At 39.2% G+C, this 26,332-nt stretch overlaps 1 protein-coding gene across 1 annotated transcript; it reads left to right on the top strand.

Moving 5' to 3' along the window:
• Positions 1-369: 369 nt before the first annotated feature.
• On the top strand, positions 370-26,332 carry LOC124178306 (nose resistant to fluoxetine protein 6-like). The gene is made up of 12 exons (XM_046561542.1): positions 370-835; positions 4,554-4,756; positions 5,506-5,714; positions 21,540-21,802; positions 22,282-22,452; positions 23,136-23,229; positions 23,334-23,453; positions 23,521-23,686; positions 24,660-24,835; positions 24,924-25,053; positions 25,132-25,449; positions 26,077-26,332. Exons 1-12 carry the CDS (start codon positions 370-372, stop codon positions 26,200-26,202), a joined length of 2,442 nt encoding a protein of 813 aa, XP_046417498.1. The 3' UTR covers positions 26,203-26,332.

Genomic DNA, 26,332 nt, shown 5'->3' with positions numbered 1-26,332 from the left:
TGAAGAAAATAAAACTTGAATTAAATTGGATTTAAAAAATTAATTACAGCGTGGAGTGTTCAAGAGGAACGCGTTAAGTAGATCTCGGACGTACACCGAGTAACTCTGAGTAATTTAGATGCGCGGGTGAGAATAATTGCGGTAACGGTAGAGGGAATATAAAAACACCTGCGTACAAGGGACAAATACTAATAACAAGTTTTTTTTGTTATTTTTACGCGAACATTGCAGCACTTGATGCGCGAATGAGAAAATTGCATGACGACAATGAATTCAGTGAAAATTTAAAAAGGGGAAATTGATCACGTGCTTGGGAATCGTGGAAAACTGTAGATTCGATCGGCAGAAGATCTGCGGCTGGAAAGCAAAATGATGGCTCTGTTGAAAAACGCCGTGTTGCTGTTTGTAGGGTTTCAATGCGTCGCGATAATTTTGACGGAAAATGAATCGAACATATTACGACTCAGTAAGCCTGGTCTGACACGCTCAATTTCATCGGAAACTCCAAGCTACAATTCATCGAAAGACTTTACGGAAACAGCTGACGTGGTTGTCGATAGGAAACCGTTGGTGGGATTTGCTAAAAACAACCCGGAACTAGACTGGAAAAAATACCTCACGATAGCCGAGAAAGACGTGAAGATAGACAGGGATTTGGATCTGGATTTCATGGAGGAGAAATTGGCTAAAACGGCGAACAGCATTCAGTGGCTGTCAGATCTTTACGATCCTTTGAAATGGAAAAAGATCCCCGGGAAATTGAGTGAAAATTGCAGAAGCGACATGGATATGTTTTTACACTCCCTAAGGAACGGCAGCCTCTGGGCTGCCAAAAGTAAGTGAAGAAAGTTTAACCGTTCACACGTTTTTTTCTCATCTCTTTGTTCTTTGAGTCAGTGAGAATCGACATTCAAGCAAATTTAATCAATTGATTGCCACAGGTATTGTAACGAAGTTTCTTGTCGCTCATGTTTCATCGGTACAATGATTATCCGAACTAATAAGCTACCATTACCTGTTCGGTCAGACGTGAAACGGACATTGAGACACTGCAATGCAATGTGATGAAACATCAGGGTGATTTCAAGAAGCATTACTGCCTCACACCAAGGTGTAATCGGTCCATTAACGTTTCATCAATGTCTTTTTGTGTCATCCTATTCGATAGTTTCGATTGCATCAAAAGACGAGGGCAATAATCTCTGAACGACGCTTTGCGTTCCGCTTTGAATCGCTTTCAACGGTTACACAATTCATTCTTTACTTAGGAACGTCAGAAGATCACCACTTGACCAGTCACTTGACGGTTACACGTAATCGAAATTACAGGTTGGTTGAACGGTTGTTAAAAATGACGTGAGTGATTATATGTTATTATTCCTGTCCGCAGGTTTGTGCAATAGGAACTTTTGAGTTGGAGGAAATCTTCGTCAATCTCATTAAATTTCCGCAAGCCTGGCTTCTCTTCTTGTTCGTAGGGAAAGAACCGCCATTGCCGAGTTCCTCACTGATTCGAGTAATTATTTTTATGGTCCAGTTATTCGTTCGGATGATGAAAGAAAAACGGCGCGGAAAGGAAACGGAAGAAAGCAAGAGGGGAATTTGTTTTCTTTCTTTTTTTCCAAAATGTATAACACGCGAGGGAAAGGAGGACCGTTTCGGGGGTGGAATGTAATATTGGTATTCCGAAGGCCTGGAACTTGGAACACGTTGCGATAGGGTCGAGTTATGCATAGTATAACAGAGAAAGTTTCGTTGCACTTTTAGCCGATCAGGCTGTGCAATTTAACCCAGTTAGATCCGCGGCTCGATGCACGTCCTGCAATTTGACGGACGTTTCAATTCAGTACGGCGAGTGAATATCAAAGTTATAACGAATTCAAACGGGTGGAGGGACTTGGTTTTATGAGTTCGAGAGTGCTCGGGCTAAATTTAATCAGAACTCGAGTAGTCAACGATCGCCGCTTCATTCGATCGATTTTCCTTCTGTCAGTACACACAACCAATTTCCCGATCACGGGGAAAATTCCCGAATGAATTCACCGCGGTTACTCTAACGGAGGCAACGCAACGAAGGGAGAGCGACGAACCTTTTGTCTTGCGTCATGCGAAAAATCGTTGGGGCGGTTTCGGAATCAGTCCGTAATAAGAGATGTCGACGAAATTCAGCAACGTGTGGTTTGCTTGGCAAGAAAAATACGTATATACATATATTCAAAGCCATTCACGTCGCTTCGTTTAATTTCACTTGCAGCTAAGTCGAAGGTTCACACTTTCTACACTCTGTGCACTTTTCAAATCAAGCGGAATTGCTAACCGGTAATTTTACGTAACTGGCAATGAACTCTTGGCAAGAGAGGCCTGCCAACTTCCCAGCCGAGCTTCACGCGGATACCTGGTATCGAATTTCTACGTCAACTCTACGCGGTTACTCGCATGCATCTGTAGCTGTTTACTGATTCCGCAAAATAAATGTCGTCCAGATAAAGTATTGATCGCCGATTGTGTTATGCGAGTTTCTGAGGTACTAATTAATCGGAAAATTAGCTGGTTAAGAATCGGTTGTGAGGCAAAAATTATTCGGAGACCAAAAAATGTAAGAATTGAATGAAAAAAAAAAAAAAAATTGAAGACAATCCTTTTCGACTTGTGTCATCTCACAGCAATTATTTGATTGATTTTGGTATTTCCATCGAAACATAGTGTCACCTAGAAAAAATGTTCTACTAAATGCGTTTGCAAATAGATTTTGATAAAAAAAAAAAAACACAAATTTGTCTCCGAGTGTTTATACCTACGGTGGCCTTTTGCTGGATAAAAAAGTTTCAAGTCATTTAGCAGTTGCAACTTTTTATATATTTGCCCGCGAACCAGCTGGCAGCTGGTCAACTCGATATCTTAGTTCGATAGTTTTTAATAAACGAGAAAACTTTTCAGATAACTGAAAAGATTCCCTTCTAGAATATTTCGAGTCGGGCAAAACGCTCGGCTATGTATTGGCACACAGCCGGAGATTATTGGAGAAAATAAGGGTGGAAAAAGGCGCGTATAGAAGAGTCAGATGTTGCATGAGTATCGACGGAAATCTCGATATAGGCCAATGTATACATGCGCTAAAGGATGAAATTCGCGAGTCTCTTCGCACTCACTCACTTCTGAAACAATCGTCACGTATCTGCACGAAGAAAGTGTCATTGTTATTTTCACCTCGTACCAAAGACACCTACTTCGAAGCGTCGATATGGCGCAAGCTTGCGCCATTTATCGTATGCTGTAACAATTCTGATTGTGAGTCGTGCAAACATGATAGCAACAACTTGAAAACAAGGTTTATGAATTTCGTCAATTTGTTTTAGCGTGTCTAAGGTTTTGGTGTGAAAAATGCGAGAACGGCTAGACAGCTGCATCCCAGAAAAAAATTAATGTCGATTTCTTTTCTTATTTTTACATTCGCGGTGGGAATAGCTGGTGCTGTATCTACGTTAATTTCCATATCAGAGACGGTAGGATAGTGAAATTTATTCGCGCGTATATCCCATTTGATATAAAAAGGTAGCCTCATCATACACGTGTGTTTATGCAGCCCCCGAGAGGGATATAGCATGAAAAACGGGACTGCAAAGTTTTCGGAGTGATATTAAACGGCGCATAATCAAAGTTCTGAAGGAAAGGCGAGCCTTGAAATTCTTTTATTAAAAACGGAGTGATAGATCAGTGTGAATCGCTTTAAAATGGTGATTTTTACCACTTCGTGTTGTCACGTATAATAATTATTATTATTAATTTCTCTATGAGAATTTTGTTTCGTTATAATATGTCTATTTTTTTTTTAAATAAAACTGAGACCGTCGATAACGTTAATTAGAAATCACAGAAACGAAATTTGATTCGGAAATTTTTTTATTCTACAGTATTTTGCTCTGAACTATGACGCGTTACTTTTGGAAACGAAAATTCAGACGCCAGTCTAGTAAAAGCCCATTTCGCTTATCCAAAAGTGCTTCGTACGTCTTGGCAAAGCTCGTATGAATGATGATATGAGTGGTCGTACGTCGCGGTACGTTTTTGAGGTTTCAGGGCTGAAGGCTTAACGGCGCGTTACATTTATCGAGACTTTTTCTTTTTATTATGCCGTGAAGCAGCCCTAGAGAAATGTTATCACCTTTATCAGATGGTGAGAAAAAAGTAGTCTTTCTATTTTGTAAAAATAACGTGAACAGTTGAGAACTCGTTAGAATCTACGGGAGTAATTACCAGAAATGAAAGGGGTGAAACTTTGACCGAGTGAATTAATTTTATGGTGTGAAAGCGCGGTGAAACTTGAAGCGAAGGGTAAATATACCTATGTACATGCATATATATATACACATTGTTTGGACAAACTCAAATCAAGACGGTAAAATTAGCAAAGTAAATTATTCTTAAAACGAGGTGCGGAGCTGAAGTTGGTGCCGGGAATGTATTCGTTCATTATGGAAATTCTCAGGATTTTTGCTTGCTTTTCATTCTCTTATTTCCTACCTGTATTTTTTGTTTTTCTCTTGCTCTCACAGTGTCTGACGCCAGTGGTCGTTACTCCTCCCAGTTCCACTTTGGAAATGATTTTTGGCTCGGCTCGAGCACTCTCTGCAGAGAACTGGACAACGCGGACCGAGAAATGAAGTCTCCCGGTCAGCCCGAGGATTCCCCTCCGTATCCCGTGCAATTTCACGTCGCCCGAATGTACTTGACCTTGCCCACCGATCTCGCATCCTCGGTAAGGAAAAAAATCTTCTTTGCAGCAACTCGTAACATCGATATGATACTACACGAATACCATAAGTTATCCCGTTTGGTTTTATGCTCTGCAATAAAATACAATCTCCCAAAATTTCTAGCTCCGCGTAACTACGAACAAAATGGAGATTAAATTTCAGCAGTGTAATAATAATCTCAAATGACTTTGAGCCCTGAAATTTTCCCGTTGATACTCATTCCTAATCGGCAGGTTTACGAAGGAAATAAAAATTGCATGAAACTTTAAGAACCTACGAAAGATTAACGTGGATCCATGATTCACCTCTAGCAGAAAAAAAGGTCGGCGGAGCCCTGACCTCATTTTACAGGGCTTGTAGATTGTTAAATAAAATAAAAGCGAATTAAAGAAGAACATGAAAAGTAAAGGTAGAAAAAAAGTTGCTTGAGCAGAACCATGGTTGTGAAATATTTTGTTGGTCAAATAAAATCACATGGTTGATACGCTGAGATTTTTCAAAATTTACTGATATACTCTGTTTATCGGTATCCCCATCGTCCAAAAGCATTATACTCGAAGAAGGCAAGGAGTTTGAAATTTACGAAAGAGCTCTCAGGGAGGCTTGGGAGAGACTAAACTGAACGTTGAAGAAGGCTAAAATAGAGCATTACAATTTCTTACCACGTCAAATATTTCGGGTGAACCGTAAAATTTCAGACTCATACGACCATTCCGTCTCTGCAATCAAAATCTCTAATCTCTTTCCGCAGACCCGTCAGATTTTCCTTGGTCTTTGTCTACCTGGATCCTGCAAACGCGTCTCTGTAACCTCGATGCTGAGGGCGACTGCCGACAGAGTCGAGAGGGAGGGAAACCTGACGCACAGCTCAGCAGGTCCGAAAATTCACATCGCCAAGGTGAAGTCTGTTCCGGCGAACGATTACTCTCCCTGGCTGGATCCGAAGGTGCACATCTTGTCGTAAGTAGAAGGACCAATCGCGGCCACTCCCATTTCCGGTAAGCCTCGAGGCTGCTGAGATTCATTTCACGTCGCAAGACACGCTCCGTTCTGCCACACCATCTTTACTTTCACGGGAGTTCCGGCCCACTGATCACTTGCTCGATTCAAACCCGCCTGAGCTTTAAAAAAAAAAAATTTATTCCTCCCATTCCTGTAAATTCTCAGTGCAAGTCACCGAACCACCTTCCCATAAATTTTTGGCAATATAAAAATGTAGTTTTGCAAATCGTGGTTGGGATGATCGCGAATGCTCGACGATTTGCGTGGAGGTTCGTTTGATGTATTTTTTTTTTTTTATGTACTCTGTTTCGCAAAATAATAACATTATATTCGAGCTACGGGAATAAATTGGCACAGCTGGGTATAACAGAAGTCGGAGCAGTAGTTCGTAACTGCGACTAACCGCGAATATACCAGTAATGGTAGTTTAAAACCGAGGCGTTCTATTAATTGTGAATAAACTTTTACCCTGAAAACACTGCGGCGTTGTGCATTTTCATCCCCGCAATATACCCCCTTTGTAATAATTTACGGATCTGGAGAGTGTATTATACCTATATTGCGGTGGTGGAATGTCCGAGGGAGTTTTTACGGGGTAGAGATTTTTTTCCCGGATATAAAAGGGGCAGTGAATATCGAGGCTACTCGAATCCCGCGCTGATGCGGTAACGCTGATCGCAATAAAGCTGGGGTTACTGTTCCCACTGCCCCTTTATACGGATACAAAATTTACGAAGATCGCATTTTCATGACGGCTATCTGAGTTGGAGTTGTAACATTCGGTTTGTAGTTGCTCACTCGATTTTTTATACGTTCCTGATTGTTTGCTTGTGTATAGAACAAGCGCGTGGCTGCGCTAAATGGATACAAGTCGTAAATTTCCTCTCCCCAGGATTACACAGGAAGCTGTTCTAATGCCCGTTTCAGGTTGTAGAGACGACCGTGAGTACTCGGGTCTTATCGACGCTGTGCTTGCAAGCTTCCTCAAGATCTAAATTAATTTACCTAGGGATTCAGAGACGAAACGTAGTGGCTGTCTGGTACGAGGACGAGGTACCTTGTACCTGGTCGGTGGATACGTGAGGCGCGATGTGATTGTGACAGCGTATAGAGATACTCTTCGAAAATCTGCTCCCTTCAGGCCAGCGAAGTCTGTTCAGCTATCTTTATTACGAGCTTCCGTTACTTGAGAAGTACATTAATTTTTAACGCGCTGCTTTACCGCGAGTGAACAAACCGCGTAAAATTACTCCGCGTCTCGGTGCCTGGTTTTTGGGTAAAAAGAAACCAAAAACACACGATAAGATGGATTACGCTAAGCTCCGGCACCTCAAGGACTTTCGATTATCTCGTGTTACCACCGCTAGTGCGAAGACCCGTTTGTTCGCAACAACTTGTTAACCGAACACTCGGAGGAGCCCACTGACCCAGTTTAAGTGGGAAAGCCAAAGACTTCTCGACGTCGTCTCTTTTCGCGGAAAGTGAGAGAGACTGGCGATGCTTTCGCTTTGAAATATTACGCGTTAAATAACAATCGGTGTTGTAATATGTGGAAGAAAAATGAGGGTGATAGCTAAACGTAGAAAAAGCTAGCTAAACGCAGGAAGTATTCAGAGTGAAAAGAAGGAAGCGGTTGGAATTAATTTCCACCATTCCGTTACGTTAATCGTCGGAAAAACGCGAGAGAGTGAAATTTCTCTGTGATACTCGTTACAAGTCTGACCATGGATTCGGTATAAGATGCACTCAGGCATGTGCCGCAGGTATGAAACGTCTTTCAACTTTCTTTCCTCGCGGATTTGCAAGCTTCAACTTGCCCAAGGTACCGCAGCACGGTTACTTTAGTCTTTGCCGGGTGACGTGATCGCCTGTAGTACTTTCGGGGAATACGGAATTACTTTGGCTGCAGGTTTATCCGGGATCGTCTGGCATCCAGACGGATCGACCAAAGCCCCGGATGCATATTTTCATAGACGGTGACTTGGGTATGATCGGTAGGTAGTATAATCCATACTAGATGTACGCTGTGTATGGAATTTCCATGCCTGGGGAAAGTAGCGAAACGCATCTACAGATTGGACATTGTTCGCAGGCGAAGACTCGAATGAAATCAACTTAGAAAACTTTCGAAAATCACAACCAAAAAACTGGACATTTTTGACATTATCATAGAGTCTGTAACTCGATTACTTCGAATTCTCTGCCTATTTATGTCTATAAAATACTTTACTCATTGATTTGTATTGAGAATTCTACAATGAACTCTGTAGCTGAAAAAATTGCGAGTCACTGGTGCTCCATATTTTAAACTTTATTCAATATAATCCCGAGACACAAACTCTTGCAAGTAAACTTAAAGGACTCTCTTGCCGCCGTAAAAAAGCCGATAGAATCCTAGTTACTTTCGAAGATTAATGGCATATATAATGGCAATATTCACGTTCGACGTGGTGTGAATATTTGGGAATTTAGGGATGACATTTTTTTACAGAAATTATAGGTAGATATATTAGATTTGAATTCTATGGGTGCAAAGAGGAGATCTAAATACAGCATACCTATACAAATAATCAATGGGAAGATGGATGAAGCCGGGACGGAGAGCATTGCGAACGGCTAATTTCCGTATCAGCGAAATTCTACAGTAAGCATTCCTCGCGAGATGAAACCAGACCTCGAATATTAGATACAGCCACGTATCTCACACTTGGTATCAAATTTCAACCGGATCCAAATTACACTCGATGCCAACAAGCCTTGGTGCGGTTCCATCCATGGAAGCCTCAGGCTTACACGGATTGCAAATGCAGATATTGGGGGGCGTGAGGAATTTTTAAGAAAAGTTTCGGGGGTAAAAAACTGAAGACGTTGAGCACAGCGCGAGTAAGTTTAAAATGCAATCGATCCGACGAGCAGCTGTATTCCATCGTTAGGAAATTTGCAAGTATAAGTCAAGTTGAAAACCATACGATTGTGGAAAGTTCTCAGGTCGATATGAAGGTACACGATATTCTTGCTACACGTTTGCTTTCGATGCAACGAAAAATAATACTTGCTACTTCAGCTCGCAAAATCTCTGTTTGTAGTAAAGTTTAGTCGTAGACGTTTCATGAAACTGAGACAATTTAAACGATCTCAAAGTGTATTATCTACATTTTGCTGAAAATTGAACGAGGATTATAAACAGTTGTTAAAAAGGAATTTAAACTTTGAATTTACGCAAACCTATAAATATGGTGAAGGTTACTCGGTCGTACAGTTTGCCAGTATAATATATAGGTATAAAAGTGAATGATATGTTGTTAAATAATTCAACTTCATAGCTAATAGAGTTAAGACAAAGCAGTGCAAGCACAAAGACAAACAAGCCGATGAGTTAACGAGAAACTTTCGGCAGCTCGGGACTCTTAAGCCCCCGTATAATGTTGAGCCAACTTGATATACCATGACAGATGAAAAAATTTTGCGCGAATTGCCTCTGAGTGACGACGCGGTGTAAATTGTCAAATGAACGAACCGAAATGAAGAGTTTAAACGAGCGAAAAGCCACCGCGCTTTGAGGAATCGCGACAAAAGCTCCCAGTTGTAATTACACTTCGCGTTTGTGTTCCGCTTTACTCTTTCGTAGGTCGGAAATAAATAACGCGATTACTTTGTGCCCGGTTTAAGCTTGCTTACTGGATAGACGGTAAAGCTTTGCTGTGTAAGAATCGAGTCCTAATTATGCGACGACGCAACTTCGTACTTTGCAGTTGTATTAAGTTTTACATAACAACGACGGGTACTTTGAAAATATACCTCGAAAAATTTGGTGAAAAACAAATCACTGCAATAGGTACTTTTTACCTATCGAATACACCAATTTGTAATTCTGTAACGTGTAACTACACGCTGAGATTACATGTGCTGAATGATTTATGTCTGAAAGTAGGGTTCGCATAAATATCCAACGTATTAACTCCGTCAGTAAAAACAAAAGCATTGTACCTGCCGAGGGGTGAAGAAAATGAAAAATACAAAATGATGTGCTCTCCTCTCAGCTCTCTCTTTCACTTTCTTTTTCTCGGTTCATTTACAGACAATTAAACAATCCCACACTTTCGTAAAGCGGCAACATTGTGTGTTTCCATCATTTACTTTTTTATTTTCAACTCCTGTACCTCCCGTCGTATAATTATTCATTTATGACGACTCACTGAAAAATAAACTGCTCCCGTTATAATTTTTCCATGATATTGCAAAGTTCTCGGTAAAATATCTCGGTCAATGTAAAGCAGCTCTCTAAAAAGTCGTTTATCATTCATTTATCGAAGGTAAATATATCAATCAGAGAAAATTGTGTTTCAATTTGCGGCGTATGATCGAATTCTTAACGCGTTATCAAACACGTTAAAACTATGACCGGTAGGTGAATGTGATTCACCGGATATGAAAGTTGAGTAATTAGATGCATTTACTCGAGCCGTGAACTCATCTGCATCGGGAAAACAGTTATAATACCGAGTGCAACGTACACGGAATCAGCAACCATTCGCAATCTAGTTATCGAATTGCGGAGCGCGGGTTATTAACGATGGCATAACAGTTGCCTCGGTTCAAGGCAGGCTACAATCTATGTTCCAGATTCAAGACGAATGTCCGTTTCACTCAGGCAATGCAGTGTGTGTGTGTGTGGGTGTGTCACGAGGGAGTTTCAGGCTTAACGTGAATGCATTTAATCACTGCGGTTATAACTGTTCGAAATTGGCGCGAACCGATTACGTTTATCGATCGCAAAGTTTGAAGCGAATGCCAAATGACGGGCTCTCGTATTTCGCTAATTTCTCCGTGTCAAATTCCTGCAATAAAATGTAACGGTTTTTTTTTTTTTTGAGGTTCAACCGATACGTTTTGATTTTATGTTATATTAGAAATCTAGATATCTTCAATAAACAAAATACATTAAATCAGGAGGAAACAATGTAGAACACAGATTTATTGAGTTTTGGTATAACCTTTTAAAAGAACAGGCAATCATAGAAAGCCTCATTCACTCTTTCATTCACACGTTAAAATTACTCAATGCGATTACCGACGTTTTGTATATAATTATTCTGGTAAAATTTTTGTACTATATTAACGAAAGACTGGCTCTCTTTTCCTTTATGCTTCAAATTTAAAAATGATTCTAGTGAAAGAATGAATCTACTGACAAAGGACTCTAAATTATGGTGAGATTACAATAAAGTTAACAGACGAAGATATAAAATACTGACTTAAGAAGGCTATTACAGATTTGTGGCACAATCCACCTACAAATCAATAATGAAAAGATGACTTAGCTCGGAATATCTCTGATGAAGAGAGGTGGCCTAACGGCTCCGTAGATGATCATGGATGTTGAAGTTCTTTGATATTCCTTTTATAGAATCGGTCTTCACCGATTATACTGCGTGGTCGTTCGTCGATCAGATATTTGGATTTGTTCTTTAGGCTCACAGGCTCCGAAAGATTGGGATTCCGTTGGGTTACACTTCTTGTATGAATCGTCGTCTCAATTTTTTTTTTTTCTTTTTTTTTTTTTTTACTTGTTCTGTTTTCCCAAATGTTAACGAAATTATAAGAATGTGAATATGACAGGACTAGACTTTATATCGACCGTTCGCTTCGACCCCGGCTCGCAGAGAGAGAGAGTTACACTTATTTCACCGGATAGGTGATCTTGACCGACGTGACACCTAGAGTTAAGCGTTTGCCCTTTATTTTGAAACGTTGTATGTGCTTAAGGCGCGTACATACGAATTACTTTATATTCTATGTGACTCGCATGTAATATCGTTACATCACCCCCCCCATTTTCGAGATTGTTGTGAGAACGAAAATATCGAAAATTACTCGTTATCCTATATTTGCAGTAAAATCTAAAAACCTCTCTTTAAATTACTTCTTACTTATCAATCATTCAATCCATTCATCCTTCATCATTCATCATTAAAATTATCATTTTAAAATCTAATCACATTTTCTTTTAGCAAACATTTTGTTTAACTGGACTTACATCTAAAAAATTCTATAATCTATGCATGTTGGACTTATTAGAACATTTGAAGGATTCATGACGAGTTTTTCGTGAATTTTCATTACAAAAAATTATCTGTTATTTAGCACTTGGATTTGTGGGCTGATAATATTTGCGTAAACTCACACGATTGAAAGTTCCCAAGTTTTTGTTTTTATTTTTTGTATCTATTAAATTATATGCATTTTCATTAACTTTTTTGTTTATTTTGTACGGACCTTTAAACAAATGGAAGAATTTGTGTGTTAATTTATCGATAGCGGAGGATGGATATGGTACACGTAGTAAAACTAGATCTCCTTCATTTAAAATTACAGTTGAAATTGATTTTTGATTCCGGCTTCTATATTCAAAATTTTTCTTCAAGTTTTCTTTGGCTAACAATATTTTAATATCGTGACTATTTTCAATTCTGTCTGGAAATTTTACAATTTTTGTTAATTCATCATGCGCTGTTTTATTAAAATGAAGTTCGTATGGAATAAAACCGGTGCTATGGTGTGTTGTTAAATTTAATAATTTTTCGATTTCTTTGACATATTTTGCCCATCTAGTATGCTTATCATTGCAGAAGGTACGGAAAAATCTCCCCAGTTCTCTCATCACTCGTTCAGTAGGATTGGATTGTGGGTGTCTAATTGATGAATAGCAAACTTCTACTCCTTGTTTTTCTAATTCGACTTTCCATCTAGCAGCTGTGAATTGAGTTCCATTGTCGGATAGCAATCTTTTTGGTTTTCCTACGTTTTTAAAGTACTCGTTGATTATTTTATTTAATGCTATTGTTGTAGTAGCTCGTTTTATGGGGTATAACGTAACTAGTTTTGAAAATGCATCTATTGCAACTAACAAATATTGGACTCCCCCAATAGATCTCGGCAGAGGGCCATAGAAGTCAATTGTAGTCAATTCGTTCGGGTGATCAGCTGTTACCTGCTTGTACTTTCCTTGCATGCTGTAGGATAATGCCTTTGTTCTTTGACATGTGTCACATGCTTGAATACGTTTTTTGATACCTTCTCTCATTTTTCGCCAGTAATAATATCTGTTAATATATTGGTATGTTTTATATACACCCATATGACCTATTTTTTCATGTACAGAAATTACGAGTAAATCTACTATACTTTGTGGGATTACTACTCGCCAATTTTGATCGAATTTACTTTTATAAAACAACAAGTCTTCATGTACTTTGTAACAACCATCAGATGAATCTGTATTGCATTTATTTATGATATTTTTCAATTCCTCATCTTTTATTTGCAATTGTTTTAAATTTTTCAGGTTTCTTATCAACGTTGGATTCATTTTAATAGTTTGAGATGCGATTTTGTTTAGCTCGAGTTCTACATTATCTACTAGCAGTTGGTTTATTTTTGCTATTAGTAACTTGTTACGTTCGTTTGTACTTTGTTTCCCGTTGATATTTCGGCTGAAAAAATCTGCCACCACATTATCTTTTCCTTTGCAATGCTTGACTGTGAATGTGTACTGTTGTAAGATTACAACCCATCGTGATAATCGTGGACTTAAAAACGGTGCTGTATTTATAAAAGTTAATGCTTTATGATCTGTTATTATTTCAAATGGACTTCCAATTAACCAAATTCTAAATTTATCTAATGCATACATTATTGCCAGTAATTCCTTTTCCGTAGTTGTGTAATTTAATTCTGCTTTCGACAAACATTTACTTATAAGTGAAATAATTTTATGGTTATCTTCCTCATCAATTTGGTACAAAATCGCACTTATTCCAAGATCGCTTGCGTCTGTTTGTACTCTACATATGACGCCAGGTAAATAGTGATTAAGGGTTACACAGTTTATAAAACTTTCCTTTATCTCTTTAAATGCTTTCGTATGTTTCTCTGTCCATCTAAACGGTGTATTGTCTGTTAATAAATCTCTCAAGGGCGTGACATAGTTCGAATATTTTATGCTAAACTGCCGGTAAAAGTTACACGCTCCTAAAAATCGTTGTAAAATCACTTTACTTGTTGGTACTGGAAATTCTCTAATCACCTTGATTTTGTCTGGGTTGGGACTAACTCCCTCAGGTGTTATAACGTATCCGAGAAATGCGATTGACTTCTTACAAAAAAGTGACTTATTTAGACGAAGTGTAAAATTGTGTTTCATTAAACGATCAAATATTAGGCTTAGGTGTTTCATATGAGAATCAAAATCAGTTGAGGTTATTAAAAGATCATCTATATAACAAGTCAGAAAGGAGGTAAATTCATTACCTAATGCCATATTTAGGGCACGTATGAATCCACTTCCTGCCGTCTTGAGACCAAATGGAATTCTGCAAAAATGGTATAAAGTGCCACCGTGTAAAAAAGCTGTATATTGACGTGAATTTCTCTCTAGCGGGATTTGCCAATATCCATGTGTTAGATCAGTAGATGTCATGTATTTTACACCATGATATTTTCTTAATAATTCATTTATTGGTGGTGGACATTCGTTATCAGACTCAATTATGTCATTTATATATCTGGCATCTAAACATAACCTCACTCCATTCTCCCTCTTTTGTACTATTCGCAATGGATTGCAGTATTGACTATTTGATCTTTCTATAATTCCTGCTTGAAGCATTTTCTTTATCTCTGCATCTACTGCTTCTCTAAGTTTAAATGGTACCGGGTATGATTTTTTAACGATTGGCTTGTCTTTTAGTAATTTGATAGAGTGTTCATAAATGTTTGTACATCCGGCTTTCTCTGAAAATAGTTTTTCATATTTAATTAGCAATTTTTCCAGCTCAACTTTTTGCTCTTCACTTGTACCCATAAGATTATTCGCGATCGACCGGACAGATTCGAAAAAGTTTTGATCATTTGTTTGAGATCTTGTTACTTGAATTTGTTCTATTAAAATTGATTCGATATTTTCATCCAATTTATCTTTAAAAAAATTGTGATCTTCCGATTCTACTGTTTTCTGGCAAACTAAATTCTTTTTGTAAAAATTATGGTCTTGTGATTCTATTGTTTCTGCGTTATTTTGTTCATGTTCGTTTACATTTTGAAATACAGATTCATTACATTTTATATTATTTTTTACACACATCAAATTTAGATTTTCTAATTCATTATTTCTCGGATTATCTCTTTGATCTACCGATGCAATTTTATCAAATTCACTTATTGCTACACATATATTTTCCTTATCTACTAAAATATTTTTATCAATTTCATCATTTTCTACAAAGATATATTTTAAATTTATTTCTGTTTCTTCATCAATTTTATTCTCTTCTACACAATCAGATTCATTGTCAATTTGCATCACATTTTCATGTGTTTCTGACATTTTATCATCATTATCACATTCAGGATCTTTAGTTGTGATATTTTCAAAAACTGTTTTTATATCTTCATCATCATTTTTATTTTCTTCATTATTATTCTCTTTCTTTGAATTCTTTTTAAATATTTCTTTACCTATTTTTTCATGTTCTTTTTCTGAATCTTCAGTTCTTAAAATTTTGATATATATTTTCGCGTTTTGTGCAAATGAGCTCAACCTTTCCGCAGGTTCCCGGTCGTATGAGAAAAGTGGTGGAGCTATTACTTTACCTTTAATACTAATTGTTTTCTGACCGTAATCTAAAACTACTTTATTAATATCAAGCCAATCGTTACCAAAAATCACACTACTAGACAGATGCGGTATAATTAAAAAAGCTGTTGTGATTTTCTGCGATCCTATATGAACATCAACCAAAATTTGTCGCTTAACCGCTGTGGGCTTTTTCCCAATTGCTGGTAAAACTACTACATTTGTAACTGGTAGTTCATTTAAACTATGATTACCTTTGAGAGATTTATATACTTTTTCAGACATACATGTTACTTGGCTTCCTGAATCAAATAAAGCTACCATTCGATAATTTAACACATTTATTACTACATTTGGACCATTCGATAAGTTTTGTTTTACTCTTTCAATTTTTTCTTCAGCATTACCAATTTCGTGCATTAAGTCCTCAACTAAATTTGCATAATCCCAACTCGATGTCGGACTTATACACATCGAGCTGTTTATTAGTTTAAATTTCTATTTGGACTGGTTTGTAAATTATTGGTGTTAGTTTGCATTTGAGTTTGTAATGACTGTATCTGATTATTGGTTCCTGAGAAATAAGGTGGTGGATAATTGACGTTTGGTAAATTCATTTGGTTGCTTGTTGATGCTTGAACTTGCGGTTGATATTGCCATGGTGATAAGTTTGTACCAAATTGAGGATTTTGATAAAAGTTGTTTGCAGCATTTGGATAATTTTGTTGCCTACTTGTATTATTTATCTGTTGCTGTTGTTTATGTTGAATTTGCATGTTGTTTACATTATTCACTTGATTGTTGTTACTTTGATTTTGATATTTGTGTTTATTATTGTTTCTTTCTTCATAATTTACATCTAATTGCGATAAAGCTTGTTCTATTATTTTTGTATCCGCCATATTCACAGTTGCTAGAGTATCACGAATTTTATATGGTAATTGTTGGATAATGGTATAGTTTATTTCGAACTGGTCTAGTTTCGGTAATAGGTATTTTGCTTCCTTAAGCTGTTTAAAAAAATATGTTTGAAGTGAACCATCCTGTTGATTATACCTTCTTGAACTCCACTTTGTTTTGACTTTAACTTGGATTGGAATGGAATAAAATTTATTTTTAAAGGCTTCTTTAAAATCATTATACGTGTTGATAGTTTCTTTACTCGCTTCCCACCATATTTTTGCTCTACCTGATAATTTACTTTCGACTATCGACAATTTACACTCTTCCTTCACACATTTTAACCTGAAATAATTTTCCAAATTTTCCAAATATTCAATAGGATTTATAACTTCTTCATCTGTAAACTCGGGAGCTTTGGCATCAATGTGACTTCGTTGCAAACTTACTATTAACTCACTCACCGATATTTGATCGTTATTGGTAACTGGTTGTTGAACTGGATTCTGTATCTGTTGAAGAGCCTGTCTTTGTTGTTCGTTCTGGAGCTTCAACAATGCGACTTCGTTTGCCAGCTGTGCGTTAGTTGCTTGTTGTGCCTGTAGCTGTTCAATCGTATTTCGTAAACCCGCGAAACTCGCCATTTCCTCCTTCAAACGCTCCAGTTCTCCCTCCATCTCGCCTGTATTATTTCGTATTTGACTATTGCCTGCTTTTGATATGTCAGGTTCTGACCTCCTTGGTTTATTTGTGATCCTTGACCTAGTTTTAACAGGTGTTCTTTTAATCGTTGGTGCCATGTACTTTTGAAATTCTTATATTTCTATTTATCGCGTAATATATGTTTCTTACAATTACTACCTAAGGTCAATCATACAAACATTCAACGACGAAGTTTCAAATTTAATCCTATGTTTACTTTCTTTATGTCTAAACTTTATGTTCGGGCGCCATTTTGTAACGGTTTTTTTTTTTTTTGAGGTTCAACCGATACGTTTTGATTTTATGTTATATTAGAAATCTAGATATCTTCAATAAACAAAATACATTAAATCAGGAGGAAACAATGTAGAACACAGATTTATTGAGTTTTGGTATAACCTTTTAAAAGAACAGGCAATCATAGAAAGCCTCATTCACTCTTTCATTCACACGTTAAAATTACTCAATGCGATTACCGACGTTTTGTATATAATTATTCTGGTAAAATTTTTGTACTATATTAACGAAAGACTGGCTCTCTTTTCCTTTATGCTTCAAATTTAAAAATGATTCTAGTGAAAGAATGAATCTACTGACAAAGGACTCTAAATTATGGTGAGATTACAATAAAGTTAACAGACGAAGATATAAAATACTGACTTAAGAAGGCTATTACAGATTTGTGGCACAATCCACCTACAAATCAATAATGAAAAGATGACTTAGCTCGGAATATCTCTGATGAAGAGAGGTGGCCTAACGGCTCCGTAGATGATCATGGATGTTGAAGTTCTTTGATATTCCTTTTATAGAATCGGTCTTCACCGATTATACTGCGTGGTCGTTCGTCGATCAGATATTTGGATTTGTTCTTTAGGCTCACAGGCTCCGAAAGATTGGGATTCCGTTGGGTTACACTTCTTGTATGAATCGTCGTCTCAATTTTTTTTTTTTCTTTTTTTTTTTTTTTACTTGTTCTGTTTTCCCAAATGTTAACGAAATTATAAGAATGTGAATATGACAGGACTAGACTTTATATCGACCGTTCGCTTCGACCCCGGCTCGCAGAGAGAGAGAGTTACACTTATTTCACCGGATAGGTGATCTTGACCGACGTGACACCTAGAGTTAAGCGTTTGCCCTTTATTTTGAAACGTTGTATGTGCTTAAGGCGCGTACATACGAATTACTTTATATTCTATGTGACTCGCATGTAATATCGTTACAAAAACGACAAGTTCGAAGAATAGACGGAAAGAACAGAATTTATTTTGTCCGAAAATGGCAAAGGGACAACTCGTGCTTTCATGTATAGGCAGTTCACAGCGAAGGGTAAAAATTGCGGCTGTGAATCCGAAACGATCCCACGGAACATCGATGAGACAATCAGCGGTAAATGGAGTTAGCAAACATAACGCAGGCTGTCGTGTCGACGTTGAAACACAGAGATTATCCTTTATCCTTGCAACTCGATGACTTAACAACAAGCGTTTACTTCAGGCTGCACTTATTGCTTACACCTAGCTTACGTAAACGCGTAATAGAAAGCCTATACTGCAGATCGTATGCACTCGTGAAAGTCCAGTGCTGTCCAGGATAGCGCGATATAGCTCTCAAGTGCATTCCACGCAATCATTCGCACAGACAGCGATTTAATTCCAAACGAAGAGCCAAACGTGGTGAAATTCTTTCATCATGGATGAAAAAGTCGTGCACGCTGTGACTGTGAAACGTTTGAGAGAATATTCAGATTTTATGTAACACTAGCGTAGCTAGGTCAGTATGATTTGAAATTCTTTAACTGTACACATACTGCATATATATGCCCTAAAGGGTGTTGCGTCTTCTATTTTTCAAATATAGTATGCATATTATGTACGTTGTACATGTGATCGCAAGAGCTTTTGGAAAAAGATTTTCTCGGTGTTGATGCGAGAGAGAAAGCGCGGCAGAAAATTTCTCCCCTATAAAACAGACACGATTCGTCTTCTTTTATTTTACATAGTAATACACTTTTAGTACCAATATACAAGTAATCTCTTACTGGTATATTGCCTACATTTTGCAGCCAGCCCCTCGGTCATCTGATTCGTTATTCTCTGTACACTTGCTTTGGCAGAAATTCATCAACTTATTTTTCGCTCGTCGCTCGAGAAGGAAAGAAAATTACTCGTGCAACATCCCCGAAATGAATTTCAAATTTTTACTGTATCTTGGGTCGATGACTTGGTAGATGTCTGCAGTACCTGTGTATTTGTGTGAAAAGTCTCTAGTTCTATAAGATTTGCATGGACTTTGGTAGCTGATTTGAATTCCTTAGACTTAGAGTTTGTTAGATTTTGCGCAAAATCGGTAGAATCATTTCTCAGTTATTTCATACTCTTATATATCTACCAGTAAATTTTTCCTGCTTGTCATAAAATTCACCGTGATCAAATATCGTTGACGACATTCGTGCAAAGTGTGGTCGGTTATGGGCTTGTCGACGTCTCCGTTTTATAAGTTTCTTATTTCAGAATTCGCGTGAATATTTCTATCCTGGAAGTCCTCGTAGTTTACGTATACGTGCGGTAGACGATAGCGAACCTCTCATATATTTCACGCATCGTTACACAACTTTTATTCAACTTTACGTTGAAAATTCTCTGCGGGAATATCGCGTTTTAAAACTGTTACGACAACGTGGAGCTGAACTTTCGTATATTTGGCAAAACGTTTCACGTCTCATGCCTTTGTACATTTACTCTGCACGTATATTACAACTTGACAATATTTATCCGCTGATCGGTTTTGGATAAAAATTTTCACCCTTGTTGCGTGCATATCTCTGACTCTAGATAAGAGTAATCTTCAGAATATTTACAAGTTCATACTCGATTCCTACGGAGAATGAAAACTTTACGAAAACACCACGAGAGGAATATTTTTGCCCGAACATTTATCACTGGACTTAGTACATGGGGTGCGAAAAGTACGGATGTCTAAAATGGCACGGCAAGGGATGGGAACCGTTAAAACTTGGCCCTAAAATACTATAATTAACGGAGAGCCCGGTGTTCCATTGTCTCGCGAGGCTACCGCAGACTCACCGGCAGTCCGACCTGGGACTGAATTTTCCCTATCACGGTAGAATCCCGCGGCCAAAATTGTACGCTACAATATTTTTTACGCTACTTTAACAACGAAATAATTCATCGAACAACTGCGCCATCGCCAGCCTGAGCCAAGGCCCGAGCTAAGAATGTAATAAGGTTGGTACTCTGTAGGCGGGACGCGAACGAGGTGTCGTAAAGTCGGAGCCTGCACGAGCACTCTGGGACCTCGGAAAATTACAGTTTGAATCACAAGAATGCAAAAAGCCACCGGCAAGGGTGAAACACGTGGAGATACACGGCGGCGAAGAAGAACGGATGACGGTTGACTCGACGCCAATCTATTCCTATTTTTAATACATGCATATATATATATATATATATTGTTACAAAGGGTGAAATCACCCGTTTTGCTCCCTTTTTAATGATCTAGTAGTCATCATAGATAAAAGGCGTTTATAAACCTCTTATGTCTTTCAAAAGAATAAGGTTGCTGCATCAACCAACATTATTGTAAAAACAGTCTATCTCGAGACTTTAAAAGGAGAGCTTCGTCACAAAATAAATCCTTTTCCTTTCTTAATTTTCCGCTTTGTAACAATATGTATAGATTATACTGATTATTCTATAACAGATATATAAGAGATATCTACGGATTGGAATTTCGAATCGTTCGTAAATAAAAAATGTCGCTTCTTTGACACATTTAAAGAAATCTACGTTTCAGAATTGTTCTCGACAAATTTTTGTACGAATAGTTTAGATTACTTTGTCATTTCCGTCAGACAGAAATGTGAAAGAAATCGACGGATTTGCATGATTTTTCTGTTAAAACTTTGAACTTTGACAAGGTTGGCCAGTAATTAATTGAACCGAGTTGAACTTTTAGTCACTGTCTAGAATAAAGGTTGAACGGCTGCAGAAATTTTTTCCTACTGACGTCTTGAAGTACGAGTCTGTTCAAATCCGTCAAAGTATGAGGCAGTTTATTTCCAAATGGTATGGAATTTGGACCCGTTGAATCTGCGTGATTTCATACGGACCCATCCACATCTATATATTAATCGCGTATTGAGGCTGGAGAATGGCAGAAATTAGAGGTAGAGGACGCGACTACTCCGAGAATTGTAACTCGGGGAGCTTTCACGGCGTAACACCGCCGTAATGTGATACCACCCGAATTGGCGCGGTCTGTCCAATCACGCGCCCTATGATCAATTTGGATTTAGTAATTTGAACGTGAAATTATCCGTCCAGTATGTGATCGCGGGTGAATCTGAAACTATAAATTGAAATTGCTTTCTTGGCGGGGTGTGACTTGGGTTTGTACGGATGGGAATACCAGAGCTAAATTCAATATCGAATTGTACCAGATATCATGCCCAGGTAGAAAGTACCAGGTGCTTCACGCATGCGGCACGGCTTATGGATACGTTAGGAATTTTTTATTTTTAGCGGCGTCGCGGGAGTCATACTGCTTTTGATGATACTGGCTACGGCATACGAATACAACGATACCCGAGGCCGTGAATCGGACGTGGAAAGTTCAGCCAGCGGGAATAACAACGAAAACATCAGCACGTATCCGGATAAAAATTTTCTGGACGAACGGCGAATATCTATCATTCAAGATACCGGCAAGGAGCTAATTGAGAAGACCGAGATGGAAAGAGAAGGGGCCGGCGAGCAGGGGAAGAAGGAAACTAAGCTTGAAAAAGGTACTCCAATCCCTTTTTCTTCAATCGCTATCATCGGGTCCGATTTTCTATCGACATTAGCAAGTCATCGGCAGGGTTCATGGTCGGACAACCTTGGCTTCTTCAAAGCAATTTAGCTGCGACCTCGGATAACCGATGGTAATGTTTGGCCAACCACTGCATCATCTTCCGCGAGCGATGCCGACTTAAAGTTGGATGGATTGCTGCGGCACTCGGTTGGAATTCGTGGGTTTTTGTTTTTCGTAAACATCGGATAAGCCTCGCCCTAAAACCCTACTCATCTTAATTGAATCTCAAGTAAATTCGGTTCGTAATTAGAAGTTTGAATGATCCCGGGCGAGTTCGTGATGAGCGATTCATAAGCCGCTGAATTAAAGTGGCGACCCAACGGTCTAAAATCAGAGTGAATCCGTTCGAAATTCATTACGACTGTAACAAAAATAGTGGATCGTGATACAGCTTTGTATATACTGTTACAGGTTTCTGGGTAAAATGCTTGATGGCTTTCAACCCGATCGCAAATGGTGGTAAAATAATTAGCACAGAACCAGCAGCGAGCGACAGTCTGACCTGCCTTCATGGATTGAGAGTATTTTCCTTGGGCTGGGTTGTGATGGTCCACACCTACTTACAAGTGTTCTCCATCGCCGGTAAGTGGGGGTCAGTAAGGGATCCGGGACTTCTGAGCCGCTATTAAGTAGTTTTTTCGCGACGCCTACTGATTGCGAATCTGATTAATGGCTAGCGTAAAAAAGAACCCCATGTCTGCCTCCGGCATCGCCTTCCTTTCACGTTCTTTCGCAATGTCATGCAATTACACGAACCGTGACGGTATGGCGACCGTGGCGGAAATTTGAGGCTTAGGTATTGCCCAAATTCAGAGTCTTTTTAGGATGGGGTCAGATCCAGGTGCAAAGGTCGTTCGACGACCATGAAATTGATTCTAAAAGCGACCCTACGAGTATTCAACATTTCAACATTTCGAGGAAAGTCGAGCTGAACTTGCTGGAGTTCAAGAGTCGGAAAGTTTTCAAATCTCCTGCCTTCGACGGCGATGAGTGCGGAACGAGTTTAGCAGATATGTCGCGCGATGCAGCTTAAGATGTCCGTTATCACTTTCTCGCTTCCTGTCGCTTTTCCGTTCTTTTTTTTCGCTGGTTCTCTTGAGCTGGGCACCCCGTCCTTACTTAAGAGACGACGGATTTAAATTGAAATGGACGTCGGCTCGGATGTATAGTAGGCAAAGATGCTACATCATTTTTTCAGGAAGTCGTAGGATAATTAGGGTCTTTCTTCTTACTTGAAATTTATGTGCGACTTTCTTAAATTCCAGAGAATAAAATGCTGCGTACGGTCACAGAGAGGAACTTTATGTTCCAAACCATAAGCAACGCCACGTTCTCGGTAGACACGTTCTTCTTCATTAGGTGAGTGAAAATTAGAACTAGCAGACGGTGTAACAGTCTTAATGGCCCACCGGCACTACCCGACCTTTTTACCCGGGCGTAATTTCACGTTCCAACTATTTCAGCGGCCTCCTGGTAACAGTGCTGTACTACCGATCACTGGGCAGCGTGAAAACGGACAAGAATCACTTTTTCAAATCCAGTTCCCTCAAGTTCCTAGTCATGATTCTGTACAGATTCATCAGGCGAGTTTGAAAATTCATTTCAACCCAACGAATGATCGAAATAAGCGAACAAACACTCTTTTTTCAGGTTGACACCAGCCTACTTGTTCGCACTGGGAGTAAACGAAGTTGTGATCAGACACGTTCAAGCTAGGACAGTGTTTTTCCCAGCCATCATGGATCACTTAACTTGCGAGAAGTATTGGTGGAGGAATGCTCTTTACCTAAATTCGCTTTACCCTCGGACGGAAATGGTTGGTTGACAGAAATATCTTAACCAAAGGCGCCCTGATCGGTTCAGCTTAACTTTGTCCCTCTGACGTTTGCAGCATATTTTGTCAATTCTATGCCCCAAGACAATGTCTCCGGGTCGGTGCGCTGAGAATTGGATTTAATTATTGAGGAACGATCCGGGGAAACTCTTATATCCGGGGTGGTTAGTCAGTGTGCTTCTTGGTTTTCGTCGGTGCTTATTCGATTCAAGACTAAAGCCTCGGTGAAAACAAAAGGTCCCGTAGTATTTTCTGGTATAAAAGAAGCCAGGCTCGTTAAAATTTTCCTTTCCGAGGCCTTTGAAATTAAATCCCTACGGCGCTCAACTAAATGTTCCGTAATTTGGCCACAGTTGATCAGCTAAATTCATGGAAAATTATTCAAAATCGAACTCCACAGTGGCACCGGGGTTCCGAGAATTGCAAATACTTAGTCGGTACTGCAATGTCGCTGACGGTTCATTCGTTAATATTCAGGACAGGGTGGAGTAATCAATCTTTCATTAGATATCGCTAATATTACATTATCACCTCTACGTGTATTAACCTTGCGGTCATCAAAATAGTCGGGTAACGCGCAGAGCGACGTCGGTGCAATTCGTGCGATTTTAACGTTCATCCGGAGTGTTGCGTCAAGTCGGGTAACAAGCTAACGACGTTTATAATACCCGCGGTAAAGCGACGTGTTTTATTTTGGTGTACACGTAACTCCACGTAACCTGACAAAGCCCCGACAAAAAGCAGAGATTTTACTCACCGTGCATACGCTTCATCCACATTTCCCATTCGAGAATGTCAAACGTTGACATTGCGCGGCGTCAATTTATTCAAGCGTTGCATTACTTTTTCTTCATCCCCTAATTAATCACCTGGGTCACTTCTGACCCAGATTTGGCGGTTGAAAGGTTAATTGCCAACGTGAAAGATTCACGTGAATATCGTTTGAAATTTCCAGTGCATGCTCTGGAGTTGGTACATGGCCAACGACACCCAGTTCTACGTATTGGGAATATTCCTGCTCCTGCTTTCGGTGAAGTATTTCAAGTTCGTGGCAGTTTCCGTAATTTTCCTTATCGTCTCGTCGTGGTTCACTACCTTCTCCGTCGCCTACCAGAACGACTACGTGGCCAGGCAAGTGAATAGCGCGGGCAGACACCACTCTTAGTCTATCGGCTCCAAGTGCCCCATTAAACTAATTTTATTCGATTTCCCTAATCAGAATTCAGGAACCGTTCGCCCTATTTGATGAGCTCTACGACAAACCATGGCTCAGGGCTGGGCCATACTTGATCGGCACCATCACTGGCTACATCTTGTTCAAAACCGACTGTGGCTTGCGAACACCTCTTGTGAGTCGAGTCGTTCGATATCCGGACATCCTGCAAACCGTCCGTCACTAGCTAATTCGTACCCTCTTTATCCGGCAGTACGCCAAAGTGATCGGATGGCTCCTTTCCGCCTCGGTCATGTTCGCCGTCGTCTACGGCCTTTACCCGGGCAGCATCACGGTGACTTTGAGCTCGGTTTACGCTTCCTTAGGCCACACTGCGTGGGCTGTAGCAGTGGCATTCATCGTTGTACAATGTTGCACCGGATCTGCGCCCGTCGTAGACAGTCTGCTGTCGTTGAGACTGATGTATCCCCTCTCGAGACTCACTTACTGTGCTTACCTAGTCCACCCTGTCATCATGGTGATCACCACGGCCCAGATGGACGGACCGATACATCTGCATAATGGGATAGTGGTAAGAAGAACGGACTCAGTGTCTCGGAGCTTTTTTTTTAACATCGAAATTCCTTAATGACGCAAGAAATCCTTCAAGTATGTTGCCTTTTTCAGTCTAGATTTTTTACTGCAAAAGTCAAAGACAGACGGGGTAATTTATAGCTGGGTGGTGCGTTACAGGCAATCTGCCAAGTAGTAGAAACGACTTGTTACAGGTTTCGGTTGTACTTTATCTCCTCACAGACTTTCGGAGCTCTAATCCAGGTTTTGTAAAATTTACCAAATAACTTTATAATTATATTCAAGTTGGCTGGACTACTCTTCTTACCGCGCCATTTCGGGAATAACGCGATTTTCATAACCAGTTTTTCGGAGGAATCACATTCTGAAGTTATCGGGGGTAATTTCGTCCGATATTATACCCTCGCTACAAGAACGCAAAAACCCCTGCATGCCGTAAGCACCGCCCGTCCCTTCGATATACGTTATACCTGTAATATATGGGTTCATTTGTCCCCCTTCACTTCACCCATACCTGAGCACGAACTTGTATGCAGAGCCATTGGATGCCCTCGCCTTTAAATATCCTGTAGATATGCGCGGAAATTTATGGATCCATCTAATTCAAAGTTCTTCGTCATTTCAGTTGATTGTCTATTTCGGAAATCTCGTGGCTTCATACCTGCTGTCTTTCTGCATCTCGATCGCCCTGGAGGCTCCGGTGGTCAATTTACTGAAAATAGCGTTTATACCTAAAAAGCGATCGAGGTAAAACATCTGTTAACTATGAAGAGAAAAAAAAGGTGTGTTAGAAAATAGTTAAGATCCAAGTTTATACCTTGTATCCTGTAATAAGTAATTGTGCACGTAAGTCATTTATAATATTACGCAAACCTAGTAAA

The sequence above is a fragment of the Neodiprion fabricii genome, chromosome 3, assembly GCF_021155785.1.
Source record: "Neodiprion fabricii isolate iyNeoFabr1 chromosome 3, iyNeoFabr1.1, whole genome shotgun sequence".
NCBI lineage: Eukaryota > Metazoa > Arthropoda > Insecta > Hymenoptera > Diprionidae > Neodiprion > Neodiprion fabricii.
The sequence above is the reverse complement of the archived record's forward strand: the minus strand, read 5'-3'. Positions and strand labels throughout refer to the sequence as shown.

What these genes read in the sequence shown, in the direction of transcription:
- LOC124178306 (XM_046561542.1), top strand. Translation starts at nt 370, where the DNA reads ATGATGGCTCTGTTGAAAAACGCCGTGTTGCTGTTTGTAGGGTTTCAA. An exon ending in GACACGTTCTTCTTCATTAG is followed by an intron (nt 23,230 to 23,333) that starts GTGAGTGAAAAT and finishes CAACTATTTCAG; the next exon opens with CGGCCTCCTGGTAACAGTGC. An exon ending in ATTCTGTACAGATTCATCAG is followed by an intron (nt 23,454 to 23,520) that starts GCGAGTTTGAAA and finishes CTCTTTTTTCAG; the next exon opens with GTTGACACCAGCCTACTTGT.